Genomic DNA, 21959 nt, shown 5'->3' on the forward strand with positions numbered 1-21959 from the left:
GAGAGTAAACAAATGCCTACAAGAAATTTTCATTTGTTTATTTGTACTTAAAATCTAGCACACACACACGTGCATACTCTGTCCTGTATTTGTGTTGGTCTCTGTTTATTAGTGTGCTTATTGTGCATGACATAGTTAGAGCAGTAGGGTGTGTGTGTGTGTGTGTGTTTGAGGAGAAGAGTCCTGATTTTTATTGCCTTTAGTCCAGATACTGATGAAGCAAGTCATATTTGCTGGAGATTTTTTGTCTTAGCAGCATTAAACAAGGCTTAATATAATGAGCGGATTGCAGTGTGCGTCATCATAAAGTGCAGATTTCTTGCTGTGCACGTGCGTGAGACTGAGTGAACGAAGGTGACATCAGTGATTGTGTAGATTGTGGCAACAGGACAGGACGTGTCGAGAAGGTGGAGTGGACAGACGGGAGACACACACCTACATCACAAACACCTGTGGAAATGATAGTAGGCACGTAAGCTGTCTGTGTGTCAGCAATGACACAGCTGACCAAATCAGCTGAACGATAGCTACCTTCTGCTCTGTCTACTTAAAGGTCCGTTCTGAGTTGCCAATGTTGAAACATCAACTTCATTCAGTGTTGACTCATTTAGTGTTGACTCATGATATTCTGATATATTGTCTTTGTGTGCACTCGCTCTGCTCTGTGACATTGTAGCAGTACTGTGTGCTGACATAGGACCATCACAATTAGCATTACAGCAACATGGATAGTGCTACATTGATCTAATATCAAATGCCGCCCCTCTAAACCCAGGCTCAATAGGTTTAGTTAAGATTCCAGTTCAAAGATTCTCAGTCCTGCACATGACATGGGGCATATTCAACTGATGAAAAACTAGTTGAGCTCATTCGGCTACATGGGGTGATGCTTTCTGATGCTTAGAAATGTTGTTTAAAGGCTTATTTTTTTCCTGCCCCGAGGTCTGACCTGAAACTGTAAGAGATGCTTTGCCCTGTTACAAGCATACAGAGTAGATGTTGACCTTTTGGTTAAAGTTCATATGGCAGTACTTCAGTTTTTGACTTTTCCTCCTTTGTTGCTGCTCGTGGCTGCAAGTGCATGTTTCTATTTATGAAACAAATATAAAATGTTATCTGTTTCACGTGCTCAGTTTTCACAGACCTCAAAATCTTTGTGAGGAGAGGTTGTGGGGAAAAACAAGTTGGGCTGCCGTGGCATCATTTTTATGCACATCATCTCTTAAAATGTCATGCTAACTTGTAACTCATAACTCTTGTAAGTCTCAGATAGAAACGGATTGTAAAAAAGTAAAAGTTTTTAATGAAACACACCCAGCTTGTTCTCTTCCCGTTGGGTGAACGACCGCTGTCTCGCTGAGGAATCTGTTCCAAGTTTCATTGTTCTGTTTTGAATTAGAGTGCATCACAAAAAGTGGAACAAAGCATTGTGGGGGTGGAGTTGTGAGATGACAATGATTTTCCTCCAGCTTGGAATGGTTAGTGTCTATGCTCGGCGGTCTTCGCCAAATAAAGTGATGAAGCTGCCCCGGGACAAATCGATTTCCATCAGTTGGAGCAGTTGGCTCTCAACTCTCCCAGGAGAGACCACCCCCCTGTTGTAACGCCTCAGTTAGGAATGTTAATTAATAATGTGTAATTGATGACATTGTTTCAAGCGGCCCAGAAGTGGAGGCTTAATTATGCAACAGGATTAAACGCAGTCTAGGGCTAATTCTGAGACTGTTTGCCATTTTGTTGTTTCATTTTCAGGAACTGAACATAAATCAGATTGATTATGTACCTGTAGGTCATGTGATTATGCTTTAAAAATGCCTTCTGTTTTCACGTGTTATTACTAATAAATACTACTCCTGGTTTATTTATATCCCGGTACTTTGCCCCATGCCCTCCACTTCTTACTGGAGCCTTTTTCCTTACATCTGACTTTTCTCAGCTGCTCCCGCACAGCGTCCACCTTTCCCTGCCCGATACCGTTGCCATTTTTCTTGAAGAAGTTCAGGCAGGTCCTGTTTGTTTTCTGTTTGTATTTTTGAAAGACTGTTTTGACTCATTTTCTGTGCTAAAGTGTAGGTTTGGCTGAGATGAAGCTTCCAAAATGGTGAAAATGAAAGATTAATTACAGCTTCTGTATATTGTTGCAAGTGATTATCTTGTATGGGTGGTGATCATGTAGATTATATGGCTTTGAGACCTTTACAGAAGCAGATTGGTGGTGAGAAAGCGCACGTCCGAATCAGTCTTTACCTCAACAGACCCACAGTACAAAGTCCATGTTTTTTTGTTTTTTTTTTTAAAGGGAAGAGAGGCAGCGTCATGTGTCTGACACGTTTTGCTCAGACACCTACTCTCACCAACAACATGAAAGAGCGTTTCTGTAGTGAGGACCCATCCGATCTGCAGAATCTGCCATCATGTGGTGACAGAGAGGGCAGTGCCGTAAACTGATTGTCATGACGTTGTCAGAGGTTTACATGTGGAAATAGCTTGTGTTTACCTTTCCTCACCTTTGTGCATATAAGCACCTTCATATTTGAGAGCTCTACACTGAGTTGTATGCAAAGAATATGAACGGCAGTAACCCAAGTGAAGGGAAATTTCCGGTCATTCTGCATGTTTAAAAAGCTACCATATAATCACACGCTTTGGTTTATAAACTTTAGGTTTCCGCCAGATTAAAAGACTGCCGCTCTTATCTGCAAAGCAAGCTGATCTACATGTGCCAACCAAAAGAGGGCAAGACAGCTGCCAGGCTTTGTCAACTTCCCTGACAGTCCACTAATGCCAGCACCGTAAAGTTGCGGAAACTCAAATACTACGCTGTGAATTTCTCCTCATTCACATTAAATGTCACACAAAGCTTTGTGAAAGGTCAGACGCACAGTGAGTTCAGTTTTAGGGGAAACTGTGATTGGTCTGCCTCCAGAGGAGTTACACTCCTGCAGCATTTTAGGGGAAGAGTGAGACTCGGTTAGTGGAGAGTCATTTTACTGGAAGGGGGGCAACATTTAATGCAGATGGCATTCTTTAAAACAGCTGCCAGCAAGAATGTGTTAACAGTGGATTGACTTAAAGCTGAGTAAGAGCTTAGCGAGTAGCTCAACGGTTAGCCTGTAATGGTTCTCAGCTGACCATTTTGTCACAAATGAGTTGTTTTGGATCTCCTCTAAAGAAGAATACTCAAGCCACCTTTTCCACAGCTTCTCTCTTCCATGCCTATGATATATTGGTAACTTTTGGTAATATTTTTCCTTAAGACAGCATGTCTACTTTCAGTTTTGATAGTCTGAATGTGCATGTGTTGTAGTGCCTTACCCCCTTTGACTTGTAGTTGGAAAAGATTGAGAACAGTGTGGGATGAACAGGCAGGTTTGGGAGGGTGTGTATGTGTGTGTTGGTTAATTTGGTTTCTATAGTGCCTGGAGACAAGGCAGCAGCTATTTTCCACAGATAGCTGACCTGCCTGAACTTCCAGGGGACATATTCCAGGACTGCTGAATGGCTGTGATTGTGGGATGCCCCGGGCTGGAGACTGAGCAAGCGGGTCTGCAACAGCTCAGTTTTTGGGCGAGACCGCTCAGCCTGCCCTCCTGTCTGTCTCCGTCTAACGTGCCGGCTCTGTCTCTTGAAACGGAGCTGGTAACACACTCTGTCTGTTTCTAAACTGCTGATGCAGTTTTTTTGTTTGCCATAACTGTCTTTTCTGGTTTAATTAAATAACAGTGCTGTTCTTTCATCGGAAGCCTCAGGTCATACTTGGGATTCCCTCTGCTTTAAATTTGTGCTGGAAGTTTAGGGGTTGAGCAATCACCAGCATTTTTTACATGCTTAATAACCAACCAAATCTGGCTTTTAATCATGCCTCCCCAAACTACCCTTACAGTGCTGATTACTGGTTTCACTAACTTGGCCAAAAATGGCGCTCTTCATGTGATGGCACAGTAAATTGGTTTTTCTTTTTTTAAATAAAGACTCACAGAGGTCAGTGGTGTGAGGTAAAGTGGCGGAAAAAGTTAGCATAGCAGGACCCACCCTGTTATCGCAGCAAGATGTGGTCAGGGGATCACTTCCAAATAGGACGGGTCTGCAAAGGCAAGTAAACAACCAAGAGCCTGGCGGGCCACTGTACTAACTCAGTTTGTGCTGAAAGCAAAGCAATTAAATCAACCAGAGTACGTTCCAGGAATGAGGACAATGTCTGTAAACCGATGGTGTTTTTTCAAATCTGAGTATAAAACAGGTTCGACTGAGTGGTTACAGTATGTGATAGTTATGCTTCAGCTCTCTTCAAAGAGTGGCTTCCCAGCATAGGGACTAGCTGTTGACAGGTCCTCGCTACCAGTTTGTACTTCCTACATGTGACTGATGTGTAATGTTCCAGTCCATGTTAGCGATGTCACCAGAAGCAAAACCTCTGCTGTACCATTCGATACCTAAATTCTGAAAACGCAGTGTTATTTGTTTTTTATTTGGAAACTGTTGACAGCGGATGTACAGAGGCAGTGACAGGATATGGCTACACGTGTTAAAGTCTAGCCTTATCATGCTGTAAGAAGAAGCAAACCCACAAGCGAAGGAAAAACTACATGTGGAAGAAATACACTGGTGCAGCCTGATACTGAAAAAGCAAAAAAGCTGGATTGAATGTTGGCAACAATGAACTGATCCATGGTTTGATCCATTCAGTCCTGTAGTGTTGTGTGTTGACTGTGCGATAGCTTAGCTGCTAGCAGCAAAACTAAGCTTAGCGATGTGGCTGCAGGTTGGAAATATTTCACAGCTGCAACACTCACACATTCTGTTTGTGTGTTTGCAAAAGTGTTTTTCTTAGCTACAAACGCTGAAAGTGAATCGACATGATCGGAAAGACTTCACCACAGCGATGCTTTCTCTCGACGCTTGTTTAACCTTGGTGTATTTATCAGAAGAATTATATGATTGTATTTGGTTTATATATTATATTTGGTTTAACAGTTGTTGGGAAGTTTTTAGTAACATAACGAATTCTCCCCAATTCGATTATATGACACTTTACTCCAGCTGTTTGGCAGCTCCCCATGCAAAAAGCCTATGAGAAGGAAAAGTAAATTAATTCGATTAATAGCGCCTGTTCATTTTAAAACAATTTTCATTTAATTCACACAATCCTCACAGTTAGGATTACAGCTTATTAATTTAAAACTGGTATCGGATTGGTAGCTGTAGATGCCCGCACCCAAGGTATTCGATTGGATTGGAAAATGCTGGATTGTTGCATCTCTGCTTAGTAATGCGTGCAGAAGGTTGGCTGACCTGTTGCTGGCTGTGAATTTACCTGATATTACACGTGCTATTTGCACATCGGTGCAGGTGGATACCATGTGGACTTTTCACCAGTCAACTTATTAGTGCAACAGCATTTGATGTGCCGATCAAACTCCGTCAGTGAAAAGCTTCTCACGTGTACAATTGTTATGTAGCAGATGATAAAACGCTTACCAGCGGTCTCTGTGATTACCAGGAAACTGTAGCATGGTTTGTTTTCTTGAGGTTTCTTTATTTAAAGTCTAAATGTAGTTTTGTTTTTTCTCTTTGCGACTGATAGTGCTTTCAGTTTTAGGAAGTGAGTTTAGGCTAAGGGCCAAGAAAATCCTTTTTCCACTTTCACTGGCCGGTTCAGACCAAAATTGCATGCAACTCGGTGACCATTAGGGCACTTTTGCATGTTTAAAACGGTCCTCTTTTTGACGACTGTGGCGTTTCAGAGTCTTCTTCCTCAGAAGTCACCTTACTTATGTCCGACTTTGTTATCTCCATCTGTTGGGTTACGGTAAAGTAAGATATTCTGATACAAAACAGAGGAAGTGAAAGAGAGAAAAGTTTGTCAAAGTTTATTCGTGGACTGTTTCTTTGCAAGTGTCAGATGCTACGATTTTAGGGCAACTGGGCAGAACTGGTCACACAAACAAGTTTCACTTTCTTATTCTCCTTTTGATTAATTCTAAAAAAAAAAAAAAAGAGAAATGAGAAATCAAAAGAGGGGAGAAGGAGCTTGTAATGGGGAAGGTCAGGAAGAACGAGAACATTCAAATAATTTGGGGTTAATGCAGTGGAGAGGTGATTCAGCAGTTCTGGGATAATGTCTTTTTGTGGTTCAAGGCTGACCGCAGATCAGAGTTGTTCACAAATAGAAGCCAGTCGGCTGCAAGTCTGTGGGATATAAAAGTCTTCTGCTCAGCAACAACCAGTTGCTTTAGAAAATGCGGAGCTGTGTGTCGAGCCATTCAGTCTTCTTAGAGAGAGAAGCAATGGCTGAACAACGAGGTTTTAGAGCCTCGGGTCCCGCAGAGCCCAAGATGTCTACATAGTGAGTAATGAGGATGTGTGGAAAGCATGGCAGGCAGCTGCATTTGAGTCATCCATCCTCTCAGAGCTCTCTCTTGCTTTCAGTGGGTTTAGTCTGGCTCACTGGTGCCTGTGACTCTTCACTGTTTTCTGGTCCTCTGTGTATGTTGCAGTATGGCAGCGTGGGACTGACTAAAAGAGTGAAGTTCAGACTTGAGGACGGTGCTCATGTTTGGCTGCCTCCGTGATTGTCCTTTTCAGTAACCAATCACTGCCAGTTTTTTTCCCTCTCCTTAAGTCTGTCTTCTTCCCATTGAGGTATCTCGAGTGTGTAGCTATGCAGTTAGATAAATCAGTTTAAAATCTGCACCTCATTTGACCTGGACAATTTTGGCAAAGAAAATAAAACACGTTACAGTGGCTTCCTTTATTTTTTTTGCATTTTTTCCCCCCTCAAAAACACAGTTTAATCTGGTTATGTGGGTGCAGCACTGCAGTCAGTTTTGAATGATTTAGTCACGAGTTCTCTACAAGTAAGGAAGACGAGCACAACCTGCTCGAAAGGTCAGCCGAGATCATATTTCTTTTGCAAGATGAATCTTGCATCCATTTCTGTCATCAACTGAGAAATGTGCAAATTCTGTAAGAACTTCCGTTTCCTTTCATACTTTGATGTGCACTTTCATATTCAGTGGCCCGCTTCCTCTGCCGTCTTCCCCCTTTTCCTTTTCTGAAGTCGAGTTTGTCTCGAGTGTCTCCTCTTGTCTGCACTATGCCGCAGTTTAAGTTTGCCCCCAACACCAAAACACCTTCACTGATGTCTTACAATGAGCAGACTTCTGCAAGGAAACAGACGTGAGTCATTGTGGCTGGGTAGTCTGATAACCATACAGTCGCTCATTCAAACCAACATCTGAACAGATGGCACCTTGGCTTATCGCTGCATCAGGATGGATTTGTCATAAGTGCCTAAACTCGTTGTTTTCACTTAGGGAGCCTTTGCAGATTTATATCCCAGCTTCTAACAAATAACTTCCTCTAATTATCTTCAAGTATCTGCGTGTGTAGCTCAATGAAATATTTATTCTTTTCATAATGCTTTGTTGAACCTGTTGTATCATCCCCTTATGAATCAGACTTGATTTCTTCAGGTGGGAAAAATGCAGAAATTTGTAGAAGCACTAATCACCCCCATGTTGCTTTCCCCCCCCTTTTATAATCTTTAATTGCGAGCAATTAAAGAGTATAAAACTTTGTTGTTTTTCTTTCTTTTTTTGAAAAACATTAATCAGTGTGAGACAAGTTGACCTCTCGGACATCACCGTGGTGAGATGGGATGACTGGTTCCTTCTGAGCTTTCACACCGTCGTGCCTTTCTACTTTACGTCTGAGTCAGCCTCTATGTTTAACATGTTAAAATATTTCACCCACATTCTTATCAGCTGTTGCAGAGCTGTGAAACATGAACACAGCTGACACAGCGCTGCGCTTAAAGAATCCATATTTATAGTTTCTGCACTTAAGGGCTAATCATCCTTAAAAAGCACTGTTGTTTTCTGTGCACCACTCATCCAATTCATCACTTTGCCACCCCCCTTGCTGTAGCTCAGAGCGAGGTCAGCCAAAAAAACTCAGTACCAAACAATGGAAAATATTCAGCTACCACTTCCCGTGTTGTCAGTGGAGTGTACCACGTGAAGCAAGGCAGCAGTTAAGGCCAAGAAGGGTAGTGCGGTGGGATTTTATCGCTGAACTAGTTGCTGCGAGAGACCACAAGAAGCACTGAAGGGTAGTTGTTTGATAGATCCTGCTCTATGCAGTCTGAAAAAGTAGCTTATAATGAGCATTGGCACAGTGGCAGGGGTGATCTGAAAGCTCTCTGTGTTGCAGTGCAGTCTGCAACAATTAAGTCTTTTTTTTTTTTTTTTTCATCCAGCTTGCCAGGAATTGTGAATTGCAAAAGTGCATTTTAATGTAACTGACTTTTCACTAACAAACACGATAACTTTGCACTATATTTGACATCATTGCAAAGAAGTAAAACGAACCTTTGCATTGTACACTCCTTGTAGGAGATAAAGATCTATATCAGGTTGAGTTTACCTCAGGGCAGTAAGTGAAATGCCCACGAGACACACCCAGTGTGTGGTATTCTAAAGGAGTTGGCTGTGATTTGTCACAGGAATCTGCTACTGCTTCATCTGCACGAGGGTATGAATGCACAAACAGCTGGGATGGTCTTGAAGAACAGGCCTTAAATCAAAGCAGCTGCACTTGCATTGGAAGTTGCTACGTGTGAGTTATTTATTCATTTATTTTGGGAAACAATAAAGGGAGTCAACTGCTCCCAACCCAGCTTTTCTAGTCACTAAACTAAACTCAGGGAGCACTTGTCAGATAACAGTGCTCCCTGAGTCGCCCTGCGAGTGAGTACGTGTGAGTGACAGGCCACTGTTGGTACAGAACAGCTGACGAGTCGAGACAGAAACAGAGCTGACGGCCAGTGTGGCAGAGTTCAGTAGGCCAGTGTCATGCTTCAGGAACCGATTCTACACTTTATTTAACCGGCAAAGTCAGTGAACACGAACGCAGCAAAGTGAAATTGAGCAGAAATGGTGGCTTTGTAGCTCCAGGCTGAAGCTATCGGTTGCCACCCAACTGAATAAGCCACCGCAGATTGTGACTGACTCATCGGTGCTCATGGTAACAATTATGTGTAACTCGAGCAGAAATTAACACCCAGTGCTTACGAGAATGCTCATATCAGCGTGACATATTTTCACTAGGTTTTCTCTGACTTTTACATGTTTGCTTTGCTGAAGTGTTTTGCTGCCTGTTTTTAACATTGCTAAAACCTGAACTGTGATGTTGTTCATTGAGGTTTTTCTAAGTTGAGCCACAGATGCCCCAACAAACCGCTTTTATTTCCTGCTTTCTGTAGCCTCCCATAAGAGAGCGGGCGAGGTTGTAGCGTCACTGCTGGGATTTTGTCCGCTACGGACGCGGGCTCGACCCCATGAAAAGGGTTACATCCCCGTTGGCCGATGAGCCGTTTGCGCTCACCGTGTTATGAGGAAAAATTCATGCAACTGCTCGGTCCGCCGTCCACTTTCCAGTATATTTGGCCCACCATCAGGTCACCCCCACACAAATTTAGTTTTTGGTGACCATAAATGGGGAGATGGCGCTCCAGAGGTGGGCTCAAAGAAAAATAAGTAGCATTTCAAAACCGGGTTGCAATCCCAAGTTAAGTTTATAGAGTCTGGTTTTGTCCCTAAATTTGTATTTTTTTTTTAATATTTAAGAAAAAAATGCATTATTAAAATAAAAAATTACGAGGCATTCATGTTTTCCTGTCACACCAGAGATTATGATTATGTCACTGAAGTTAACAGAACATGTAATGTAAACTGTTCTCAGAATGTTGTCATTGCCAAAGTATCTAAAGTCATAAATGGTGGTTACTGCTCCAAATGGTTCTTGCGTGTTTGATTTGGCAGGTCCTTTTTTCCACATGTGATAAATGGCTGTGACAGCGACCCTCCTTTATTGACAAAAGCACCGGCTGTTAAATCCCTCGTCAAGCATACATCATGAGACCAGGGAACAGTCTCTCAGATGTGACAGTATGGTGACTTTATGTCAGACTGCACAGCCAACAGGAGGCATCTTTTTTTTTGGTAATCTTTTTGTAGAGTATTTTCTATTTTCTTTATTGCAGTAGACAGTTGATGGTGCTTTTGCGATAACGATATAACTGACGATATAATTGACACTAGACAAAATACTTTACAACTCCTGAACTTTATTAGTGCAAAAAAAACCCCCAAAACATCAATGTATTTTCACTTAAACGAGCAGCTTTTTTAAGTGCATTAAAGTTATATTTGTTTATTTGTTTATTTATAAGGAACCCCATTAGCTTCCACAACAGTGGTTGCTAGTCTTCCTGGGGCCCAAACCATCAAATACCATCGAATAAATCTAATAAATAAATATCCACATAATTTGGCTCTTACATCCACAATAAGGTTTTACAATTCTGAAAATATAAGCATGTAAATATTAAAAAATATAAAAACACTCAAACAAAATACGCAATTTCCATTACAAGTGACATTACCCTCTTACAATATTTACAAATAAATTAAAAACTGCCTAAATAGGCTTTTGGGTGATTTTTAAAATTATGAATAGAAGCCAATTCTCTAATTGCATAAGGCAACTTATTCCACTGAAAAGATGCTCTAAGTATAACAGTTTTTCAAAAAGTTACTTTTAACTCGAGGAGTTACTAAATTGTGGTTAGTTGAGAATCGTGTAGCATGATTATGTATTTCATCTGGATGCTGCAACTGAGCATAAAAAAAGTGTGGTGTGTTTACCAGTATTGCTTTCTTTAAAAATACAAGTAAGCCATAGTAGAATTTAGCTTGTACAGAAAGCCAAGAAAGTTTATCGTGCATTTTTACAATATTTGTATAATATGAACACCTTAACACTAATCTAGCCGCCCTATTTTGGACTAACTGAAGTCTGTTCAGATCTGTCTTATTAGCTGCTGACCAAATGATTGAGCAGTACTCTAGATGAGATAATACTAGTGCATTAATGACATCTTTCATAATTGAAGAAGTAATACAAAAAGAGCATTTCCTAGCTATAGCTATGCCCTGTCCCATTTTCTTAATAACAGAGTTGATGTGCTGAGACCATGAAAGGTGGTGGTTTATGGTAACACCAAGTAATTTAACCTGGGTGACCTGTTCTAATACCGATCCAGCTATGGAAAGATTTAGTTGTGGGCTGTTGACTAAGCGTCCTCTACTTCCTATTAACATGGCTTTGGATTTAGACACGTTTAAAATCATGTTGTTTTTACTTATCCAGTCAAACACGTTCATTAAATCTTGTTGTAATACGCTTGTCATTTCAAAAATGCCGCTGGCTGAATAAAACATGGTGGAATCATCAGCATACATTACAAGATGAGATTTATCCAGGACGTACGGCAAATCATTCGTGAAGACTGAATAGAGAAGTGGACCGAGGCAGCTGCCTTGGGGTAGAGCACAGTAGATCACAGCCCTCCGAGAAATAACCATTATAATAAACCTTTTGCCTTCTTCCAGACAAATAACTTTCCATCCAGCACAAAGCAGCTGGTGAAAATCCATAACATTTTAGTTTATCTATCAAAAGATCACGATTTATCAAATCAAATGCAGCACTAAAATCCAAAAATACCACCCCGGCCAAATTCCCATCATCTAGATATTTATACCAGTTATCTGTCATGTGAATGAGAGCTGAACTGGTGGAATAACCAGGTTTGTAAGCATGTTGAAACTGAGTGAGTAACTGATTTTCTGTTAGGTAATGTTGAATTTGTTCATAGACAATCCTCCCCATAATTTTACTTAGAACGGGGAGTAGAGTAATAGGTCTGCTATTGACACCATTAAAAACGTCATTCTTGTTTTTAGGAATGGGAAATATTTTTTCGATTCTGTCCACTGCAATGGAAATAAAAAAATAAAATAAAATAAAAAATTTAACAGTGCAAATGTAAATTCCTTGCTGGCAGTTTAACCAAAAGGCATTTCCAGTGGAAACTGGCCGACATATCCTCAGCATAACCATGTATAATATCCACAACACTTAAAAAGAGGTTATACACACACAATACGGTCATATTATGTTGAAGCACAGTACGTATCACTCCGCGAGGCTCCGCCTACGATAGCCGTAATGCTCCGACAATCCATCAAGTGGTGCGGCTTTGTAGCTTAGCAAAGTCGTACTAAAACATTTGTCAGATTTTCGAGCGCTGTGTACATAAAATCATTTCGAGGTCAGTAAACAGAACCAGAATTCATACATAAGGCACACGGGGTTATAAGGGGCACTGTCGATTTTCAGAAAAATCAAAGGATTGATTTTAAGTGTGCCGTATTTTCCAAAAAACACGGTAATAACGGCGGCCCGCTGGCATGCTCTACCAAAAATAGTGCTTTGTTGTGTATCTGACGGATGAAAGCTAAACCAGTTCCACACCAGTGAAGTTGCAGCATTTTTACAAACCAGTTCTGGTTCATCCGTTTCATTCAACGATCCACTTTCGCTCTTCTCATTCTGCGTCGCCGCCATGTGTGTATGTAAACAAAGGCACTGCGCATGCACGTTTTACCCATATTCTATCACGATATTTCATTTTCCTATCGTTGCCCAACATTACACCGGTATTACCGTGAACGGTATGATATAGCCCTACCTGAGTGTACAATGGGACATAAGGTGTATCTGCTCCAAAAAGTTGTGAGAAAAACCTAAAGTAATGACATTTTTATTGTATTATAAAATGGATACATCATTCTTTCTTTTCTGCTTGCCTAGGTTTATGTAAAATGTACAAGTTAATAAGGAAAGGTGAAGTATACGTTTTTTTTCCCCGACTGGCAGCAGTCAGTTGGCGTTTCTGTGACCTGATTAAGTTCGTCATTTTTGTTCACTGTTTTGAGTCAGGTAAATAAATCCAGGACAACCTGTACTTTGACAGCATGGATCATAAATTATCTCTCCTTAAATCTCAGGGACTGTGATACTCTTTGAGGAGTCACGCAAGCAGTTGCTCGAGCTGGAGGCACTCTATGGCTTTTCACAACAGCTAATGCAGGAACAATGAGTAAACTGTAACTCTGATTGACAGAGAGTCAGATTAAGATCAAGTGTAGTCATGCACACTTGTGATAAGTGACTTCTAAATTGATGCCTTAAAGCTGGGCAAGAGTCTTTTCACGTTTTCTAACCGAAGTCCCCAGCAGCTGAAGGTCAAATGGGCAAGAAGCTGTTTTCAGTGCTCTTTAATATTCGCCTTCAGCAGCAATGCAAGTGGCAGCAGGTGAAGTGAAGCAGCGGTCCCAACCCTTTTTTGCGCCACGGACCGGTTTATGCCCGACAATATTTTCACGGACCGGCCTTTAAGGTGTCGCGGATAAATACAACAAAATAAAACTAGTACCGGTACCGAAAAAAGATTTATTCATAATACACGTGAAAAGACCCAGGAAAACCGAGTTAACGATAAAAACGATAACAAAATAACGCTGAAAACCGATAAAAACCCTGAAAACCATACATTTCACACCTGAGCCTCAACTCTCGCGGCCCGGTACCAAACGACTCACGGACCGGTACCGGTCCGAGGCCCAGGGGTTGGGGACCGCTGAAGTAAAGTACAAAAACGTCATTAATTTTTAATTATTCTGCGAATTGCCAAAACATAAATTGAATTGTGAATTATGTTTCGTAAAGCCGAAAGTGACTTATTCATAGAAAAATCCTTTTTGATACACCAGAACGATTCACTGTTACCTTGGTCATTTACATGACTAATAACGGCTTCAGTTCCTCACATTAACTTTCAGTTTACTTGTCAAATGCAGCTCAGCGACAGCAACATGTATCCATTCTTCATGTGTGACTGTGACTTCAAGCACAAGAAGATTCTTTAAGAGAATGAAGCTGCAAGCAGTCTTCGTTTCTTCTGCAGCAGTGCTGTGATGTTAACAGTGGACTGCATCCCCGCTTTGGTCGTTTTTTGATTGTCACACACACAAACTGTGATGTCACCTCTGCCCCGAACCAACACCATACTCCGTATCAGTCAGCGGGCTGCAAAAATTGAGGCGCACAACTCAACTCACAAAATTCAGGCGACTGAAAGAAAACTGAACCATTCATGATGGCGACAACGGCAAACCAAAACTAAGAGGAAACGACAAATATAAAACTAGGTAATGATTCGATGCCTCCAACTAGGGCTTGGCAATATAGCCTAAAATCCATATTGCGGTAAAATTTGAAGCATGTGCGGTAACGATATATATCGCAATATATTTTTTTTTCTTCTGTATAATGTATTTTCCACACCAATAAGGCGCACTTGAAATCCTTTAATTTTCTCAAAAATTGAGAGTGAACCTTATAATCCGGTGCGCCCTATGTATGAATCCTGGTTTTGCTTACTGACCTTGAACCGGTTTTGGATTGTTGGAGCACTACGGCTGCCGTAGTCAGGAGCCTCACGGAGTAATCTGGGTCCAAAACTCCTCCGTTTGCAGTCTCTGCAATGCTTTCGACCAAAACAGGTGCAGCTTGATGACACCATCAATATGCGCTATCCCGGTATAGTCAAAACCTCTACCGTTGGCCAAATTCATATTGTTTCTACCGTATACCATTTAGACCGCCCACCCCTACCTCTAACGTGCATGTCTAATAAATAAAATGGCAAATTCTTTATATAAAACAATAAAAAAAAAAAACATTTTACACTTTACTGGAGGCACTGTGGCAAATTTAAAAATGGACAGTTTTATATTCTCATCCAATAATTACACAATATTTCAGTTTCTTAAGCTCTTAATATTCTCTGCTCCACTGTGAGGCGTCAGTCAAGGGTGTAACGTGGCTGTCACAACATCTAACTAAACCTGAAATGTGAAATTAAACTAAGTTTGAAAAAGGAGGAGAACAATAATTGTTATTTTAGTTTTCGGCATCAGGGAGAAGTCCCAGAGAAACAAATAAAATGTTTGAACAGACTGGATTCATATACCAGTATAAACACATGTTGCCATTGGTGGTGTTCAGGCTTGGTGCTTCCTCTATTTTGTGATAAAGGCTCCTTTTAAACTGTCACAAACTTAAATTATGACAACCTGTTGCTTTGGTGTCTCATCTCTGAGCTGGATTACCTTCTCTCTGTGGGTGAGGCTCCTGACTACCATATCTACCTCACCTGCGCTTCTTTACTATTGTTCCTTTTTAGGGGGAACAGAAGTGCTATGTTCACACACCATCTCTTACCAGTTGCTGACAGTGTGGAGCCTTGTAACTGGTGTACATTTTCTTTCACTTTTACTTGCTCTTCCTCCCACAAAGGTGAGTGCCAAGTAGTCTAAAGTAGACCTCCTTTATTGAGTGAGGACCTAAAGGAGCTTACTAGCCTTTAAAAGAAAACAAAGTCTGTTTATTTCCTTCAAATGAGCTCTAAAACGGAGTGATTGCAAAGGCAAACAGAGTCTCTATAGTCCTGTGCACTGTAATATAGTGTGCTATGAGAAACTAAGCTTTTGCTCAGGGTAATGCTGAGAGGTGTGTGGTGACACGGTGGTTCCATATTTCCTTATAACCGCTTCTCCCCCCCATCATTTCCCCCTCTTTCTCTACTTCCTTGATTTTTGAATGACTCCCCTTCACTCATCTTCTCTTCATACCTGGCGGCCCTCTGGGGATAATTTTGCATGCAAAATGAGGTCATTGAATGAAAGATTCAATGACCTCATTTTGCATGCAAAATTTTCCCCATCCCAATAAAACCTGGTATTTTGGCTCAGTCAGAGTTGATGTGACAGCTGCTGTCATGAAGTGTGTTGTTTGGGAGCTCTATAAACTGACAGTGTCTAAATACCGAAGCAGAGATGCCGAAAACTTGGGTTTACTGAGCTGCTGTTGGCTGGGAGTGGCACATAAATCTATCAATGGTTCGCATATAAAAAACTCAGTGGTAGATCAGGCTCGACAGTAACTAGTACAGTATACAGTAGTGGATGGTTAACCCCACTCTTCTAGTTTTGGAACTGAATTCCTAAGCCACGCCGGATTTTGTTTTAGGTTTTGTTTTTAGATTTTGTTTTCCTCCAGGGTGTTGTATATATTTAACCTGCGTAGTTTGTGATTTTGCTCGACCACCCCTGCAGACACTGTAGGAGCAGGCTCCATAGAAAGTTTTATATTGAAGATGCAGACGTGACATATTAACCAGCACGAACCTTACAATAATTATTTTCAACCAATTTGTAGTCTCGTCTGTCCAGGATATATTTTTTAAAATTTTTTTAGAAATAGTGCTGATTATAGTAAGACAGTTTCTCAGACATGGATTAAAGCAAGTCCTCAACTACAAAAACATTCAATGATCTCCAATGGAAACAAGTTTCAGTCTAAGACTATGCTTAATCCATGTCTGGGGAAATGAGCCACAAGGTTTGGAGTGGACATGTCAAAGCTTTAAGTTGGCTGTTCATACAAATGACATGATTCTTGTTTTCCACCTCAGTACCCTGCAGACTTACCTTTAGCCTCCTTGACTCACTGCTCAAACCCAAAAAGGGAAAGACCATCTCTGAATCGAGGAGGGAACCTAATCTCTCACCATCTTACAATCATGTGATTGCAGCCGTTCCCCAACTCTCTGTGAATTGTACTCGTGGTAATCAATGGTCATGACAATTTGCAAATTAATGATCATGAAACTGATCTCACAGCCCTTTGTTAATCAGTGGTTCTAGTTTCAGTCATTATGCAAATTTACTGTTTGGAAACTGCAGTCAGCTGAGACTGAAGAAGTCACTCTGATGACTGACAAAATGTTTCTCTCCTCAGTTTTACCTCATTGTGGTTCAAGTTCTTGCTCTACTTCCTCACTATGCACATTTCTGTTTTTTCACTCATGCTTCTACTTTCTTTTTTCCCTTCCTAATTAAAATGCAGGAACCCGTCCACTGCTTTCTACCAAGCTTTCCGGCCTAGCCGATTACGAGGGTCAAAGCCCATCAACGATAGGTATGAGCTCGGGTGTTTTAACTTGTGTGTGGCCTTGACTTGGCTGGCTGGCTTAACCGGACCCGGTACCCCTTTCACCTTGTGCACCCTAAAGGAAAATGTCCATCTTCAGCAGCCTGTAATCTATTTATGGAGTCCTGAAGTAGTTAATTGATTTTACTAATTTCAGTGTGAGCATCTGTCACAAATTTACAGAAACAATTGGAGGATGATTGTTATGTCAGGGGTGGAGGAACACCAGGCCTCAAGGGCCGGTGTCCTGCTGGTTCTAGATGTGTCCTTGATCCAACACAGCTGATTTAAATGGCTTGACTTTCTCCAGAGGCCTGGTAATGAACTAATCATTTTATGTGTGTTGACACAGGGTGAGATCTAAAACCTGCAGGACACCGCCCCTTGAGGCCTGGAGTTCCCCACCCCTGATTTATATAGTTTACAAGTGACTACAGCTGTACTTTAAATTTATTGTAGAAAACGATGACCTGTTCTGGATAAGATTTTATTTCCTTTTCTGATAGATGTATCTATGGATCTATTTCCATATATACTTATATTATTTAAACAGCAATTTTTCAGCCAGAATTAAACCAAAGAATAATTGGCTCCTTATATGTCGTACAGATTTTATCGTTGAGAGGAAAAGACTGAATGTATCGAATGATTACCAGATTATTAAAGAAGTCTAGACGTTTCTCCTTTATTGAAATAAAGAAACATCACTTTGGGACTCATTACTTAAACGGCTGGTCAAACTGGACATTTCAGCAGGTGTGAGTGTGTACAGCACGCAGAAAGCATGGCAGTGGAAGAAGCACTAGAGCTGATTTGGCAGCGTTTCACATCTCTGTGACACTCAGCGTATCTGTGGTCTGCCAGTCACGAGGATCTGGGGCTCAGGTTTCCCTTGTCCCTGCGATGTGTGGAGCTAAGTGCTGAAGAGGTTTAGTACTGAGTATTGCAGATCCAAATGTAATAACATGACCAATGTTTTTGTAAGCCTGTCATTGGTATGATCAGATGAGAAGTTGGTGATTTTTAAAAGTGTTTTTAAGCTTAATTCTCAACTTTTAAAAGCTCATCCTTAAAAAAAGAGTCCATGTCAGAGCTGTGGCATTGTGCTTGTTACTAACATGCCTCGGCCTTCAGCTGATTTATATTAACCCATAATGGATGGGATTATGTGTAAATTTGAGAACTATTTTTTAGTTTTTAAATTTAAAAAAAAAGTATTAAATTCCGTGTTCCAGCTCCAACAAATGTCTCTTCAGGGAGAGCTCGATTTTTCTTGTTACCTTTCATAGACTACAAAGATGACAGAAATTGCCAGAGTAGTCAAAAATTACTCTGACAGGTCTAATAAAAGAAGAGGCGATATCTTTAATTCAAAAACGGCTACACAAAGGTAGCTGTCCAGATTGACTCAAACAAAAAAATTGTAACATTAAATTATTTTAATATCTTAAAAGTTAGGTTAGACATTTGTGTATACATTTCTTGAGTGTGGCCAGATCCATTTATTTTATTCTTTTATTAAATGTTTTTTAAGTCCTCCAAATGCTTTTACTTGCATACTACTATAATTTAATTTAATTCATTTATTTTTTTTCTTCATTATTCCCATTGTTCCACCACCAAGACAAGAGCTGAAGCACAGGTATGTGCTCTTAGAGATTACAGTAAAACTCCCAAGCTGAATTTTATGAAATGGCATAACTATGGATTTGCTTTGATTTATTTCATTAGCAACTCAATCAACAAATGCTGTAATCATCATATTGTACGTATATATCTGTATGCTTACTTTGCACGAACACTGTCACACACACAGCGATTATTAACATCTATGTTTTTAAAAAACAATCCTTGGATTTCAGGATGTACGTTCATTTCATTGTCTCCCTGTTAATGTGATGCTAACTTATCCGTTTCACTCGGGGCTAAATACGGGATGAAGAATTTGAAAAAGTGCCACGAGCCTGGTGTTTGCTAGTATGTATAATGCATTTGACAATCTTGCTTTATTTAGAGTTTAGGCTTCATTTTCTGTGCTTAATGATAAATTTTTTTTAATAAGCTATTTGTTTTGTTGCATAGGTACCCGTCAATAACGCAGACAAATGAATGGCATTTGTTTTGACTTGGGAATCCGTGGTTTGCATTTACCATAAACAGTTTCTGTTCCCATGTGCTCTCATGGAAGCTGCCAACAGATACCGGCAAACAAACTTTGAAGTTGAGGTGTATTTATCGTTTAAACATGCGGTTGACTTGTTATGTCGTGAAGTGATGTGCAGAAAATTCTGGGTAGTCTTGGGAATAAGCAAGAAAATAAATATGACTTAATGCCATATATTAACATATTTATCCTGTGATATATATGTAGAGTTTACAATTATTGAGCTTTAAATGATTCTTGTTTCAAAATGTCATTCTTGGGGATATTGACTAAAATTGCATATATCATCAAGGGTTGGTGGATTTTTGGAGTAGTTTATCAATGCTTGTGACTTTAAACCTCTGTTGCCAAGTGGCAGTAAGTGGTGGAGGGATTAGCAACCAATCAGACGTTGTGTGTGAAATAATAATAATAAAAAATTGTATTTATATAGCGCTTTTCGGGGACTTCAAAGCGCTTTACAATTCCACTATTCACTCACTCTCACATTCACACACTGGTGGAGGCAGCTACAGTTGTAGCCACAGCTGCCCTGGGGCAGACTGACAGAAGCGAGGCTGCCATATCGCGCCATCGGCCCCTCTGGCCAACACCAGTAGGCGGCAGGTGAAGTGTCTTGCCCAAGGACACAACGACCGAGACTGTCCGAGCCGGGGCTCGAACCGGCAACCTTCCGGTTACAAGACGAACTGCCAACTCTTTGAGCCACGATCGCCCCGTAATACTGCATTAAGCATGAGATCGTCCATATGATCTAAATAAGGGTCCTTGTTTACTTGACAACAGTAGCAGTTGAGCAACAGTGCGTCGTCACCGCTGGCAAAAGACTCTGTGCTTCTGTTTGTTCCTCATCCAGCTCGGCTTTGCCTCTGGGCTCTGCGAGTAACAGAGCAGCTTTATTCAGAACTTTTCAACTAACCGCAGGTAAACCTGAGGGAGACGCCTCATTCCACCTCCTTTTGTCCCGAGCCAGCTCTCCTGCAAGGTCAGACTTGTTGGAAATGAAGAGGGGAATTGCGCACAAACAGTTTGAGGGCCCTTTAAAGCATTCCTCAAAATGAGTGGGTTTATGAAAAATGTAAAACCTCAGTTGAGCACAGTGCCCGCTCATCTTCTCAGTTTTAGACAAGTTTCTGGTTCGCTTTTGGGATCAAAATGTATCTGTGCCAAATCTTCTGCTGCTCTATCAGCAATGCAGAGCTTTACAACCCAAATTAGTTTTAAAACCACAGGTTGCTGAAAGCCTTTTTGGACACCTGTGGAAAAATGCTGCATTAGAAATTTTTGCTTGTGACTAAAATAAAACACGCAAATGTTATTTTAATTTTGAAAACACAAAACTCGAAAAACACTCGAAGACACGCATTATAGCTTTTTCTTCTTTTTTTTTTTACATCAGGATACAGATTTAAATTTGGAAGGTTTGGTAAACTGAACAGAATTTTTAATATTCACCCATAAAAACAGTGGCAGTGAATTTGTACTTCATATTTGTATAATTGTACTAAAAATGTGCATTCATGTGTAACTTTTTTTTCTCTCTTTGACATTCAATTCAGTTCAATTTTATTTTTAAAGCGCCAAATCACAACGTCGCCTCACAGCACTTTATATTGTAATGTAGACCCTACAATAATACATACAGAGAAAAACCCAACAATCATATGACCCCCTATGAGCAAGCACTCTGGTGACAGTGGGAAGGAAAAACTCCCTTTTAACAGGAAGAAACCTCCAGCAGAACCAGGCTCAGGGAGGGGCGGGGCCATCTGCTGTGACCGGCTGGGGTGAGAGAAGGAAGACAGGATAAAGACATGCTGTGGAAGAGAGACAGATTAATAGCAAGTGATTCAGCAGAGAGGTCTATTAACACATGTCATCTAAGACATTCAGTCTTAGGTTTCCCATGCAGTGATTTATTTCTTTTTTCAGTTTTCTAACTGCTAATAAGAAGTATAACCACAGGATGCAGAGTTGTTTCTGAACATCATTTCACAAACTCAAAGTCTCACTGGTCTGTAGTTGATCCCCTACAGCTCTGCTTTAGTCTTCCCTTGTAAAAAACTCTGCACATACATTTATTTTTTAACCTAACAAGATTACAACTTGAACTCTGCTTTTGTAAACATAGCAGGAAAGCAATCTGTTCTCTGTTTTGAATGGATTTATTATAAGGCTGTGATTAGTCCCACGTAACCCACAGGCAGCAACCCTTTTACAGTCCTCTGTCCACAAAGATCAACTTGATGATTATGGATAATAAAGAATAGACAGATTTATATTTGGTCAGAGAACACCTGATTGGTGGTCTCAGGCCCAGCCAAGGCTCCGCCAGCGGGGACTTATTTAAACCAGATCAGATATGTTAGCACTGTTTATGACTCAGAAACGAGCAGTCATTATTGGGGAGAGGAGCAAAGTTTAACTCTGATGTGCTGATTGGACAACACTGTCATGGTAAACTTCTTCATCAACTTAGCTGCAGTTGTCTTCAAAATAGAACTGAGAAATATAACTTTCATAAACTGTCATAATTTATTGCACCTTTGTTATTTCTTGGACTTACGTCAGATTGTAATTGCCAAAAGCCTGGGGGGCGGGTCTTATCCTCATCAGATCCATCCCAATACATTTTCAGTGTCTTATCTGTTAAGGAAGTACAGTTATTTTTAAAAAATTTAAAGTTTACCCAACAGCTGTGTGGGAGCCAGGACAGGACTGTACGTGCACAGAGCGCTGATCTCATATGGGACACCTTTTTTTAAAGGTTCATGGAGAATTTGATGGATGGCAGTCGTATCCATGAAAGATCTTAAAGCTTGCATAACAC

General features: G+C 40.6%; 1 protein-coding gene and 1 long non-coding RNA gene across 3 annotated transcripts in view; both read left to right on the top strand.

The window, feature by feature from the left end:
* Nucleotides 1-21959, top strand: part of tsc22d2 (TSC22 domain family 2) — a 33743-nt gene that overhangs the window by 2308 nt on the left and 9476 nt on the right. Inside the window, exons 2-3 of one of the 2 annotated variants that reach the window (XM_085134084.1) lie at nt 16882-16953; nt 18590-18607. The exons of the other annotated variant lie outside the window; for it this stretch is intronic. Of the exons in view, the coding sequence (XP_084990210.1) occupies nt 16882-16953; nt 18590-18607 (90 nt within the window). The remainder of the gene's footprint in view (nt 1-16881; nt 16954-18589; nt 18608-21959) is intronic. 2 annotated transcript variants of the gene reach the window in all.
* On the top strand, nt 3-16210 carry LOC146502450 (uncharacterized). The gene is made up of 2 exons (XR_014869589.1): nt 3-11346; nt 11404-16210. It is a non-coding gene; the product is annotated as an uncharacterized LOC146502450 (long non-coding RNA).

The sequence above is a fragment of the Neolamprologus multifasciatus genome, chromosome 15 (assembly GCF_963576455.1).
Source record: "Neolamprologus multifasciatus chromosome 15, fNeoMul1.2, whole genome shotgun sequence".
Taxonomy (NCBI): Eukaryota; Metazoa; Chordata; class Actinopteri; order Cichliformes; family Cichlidae; genus Neolamprologus; species Neolamprologus multifasciatus.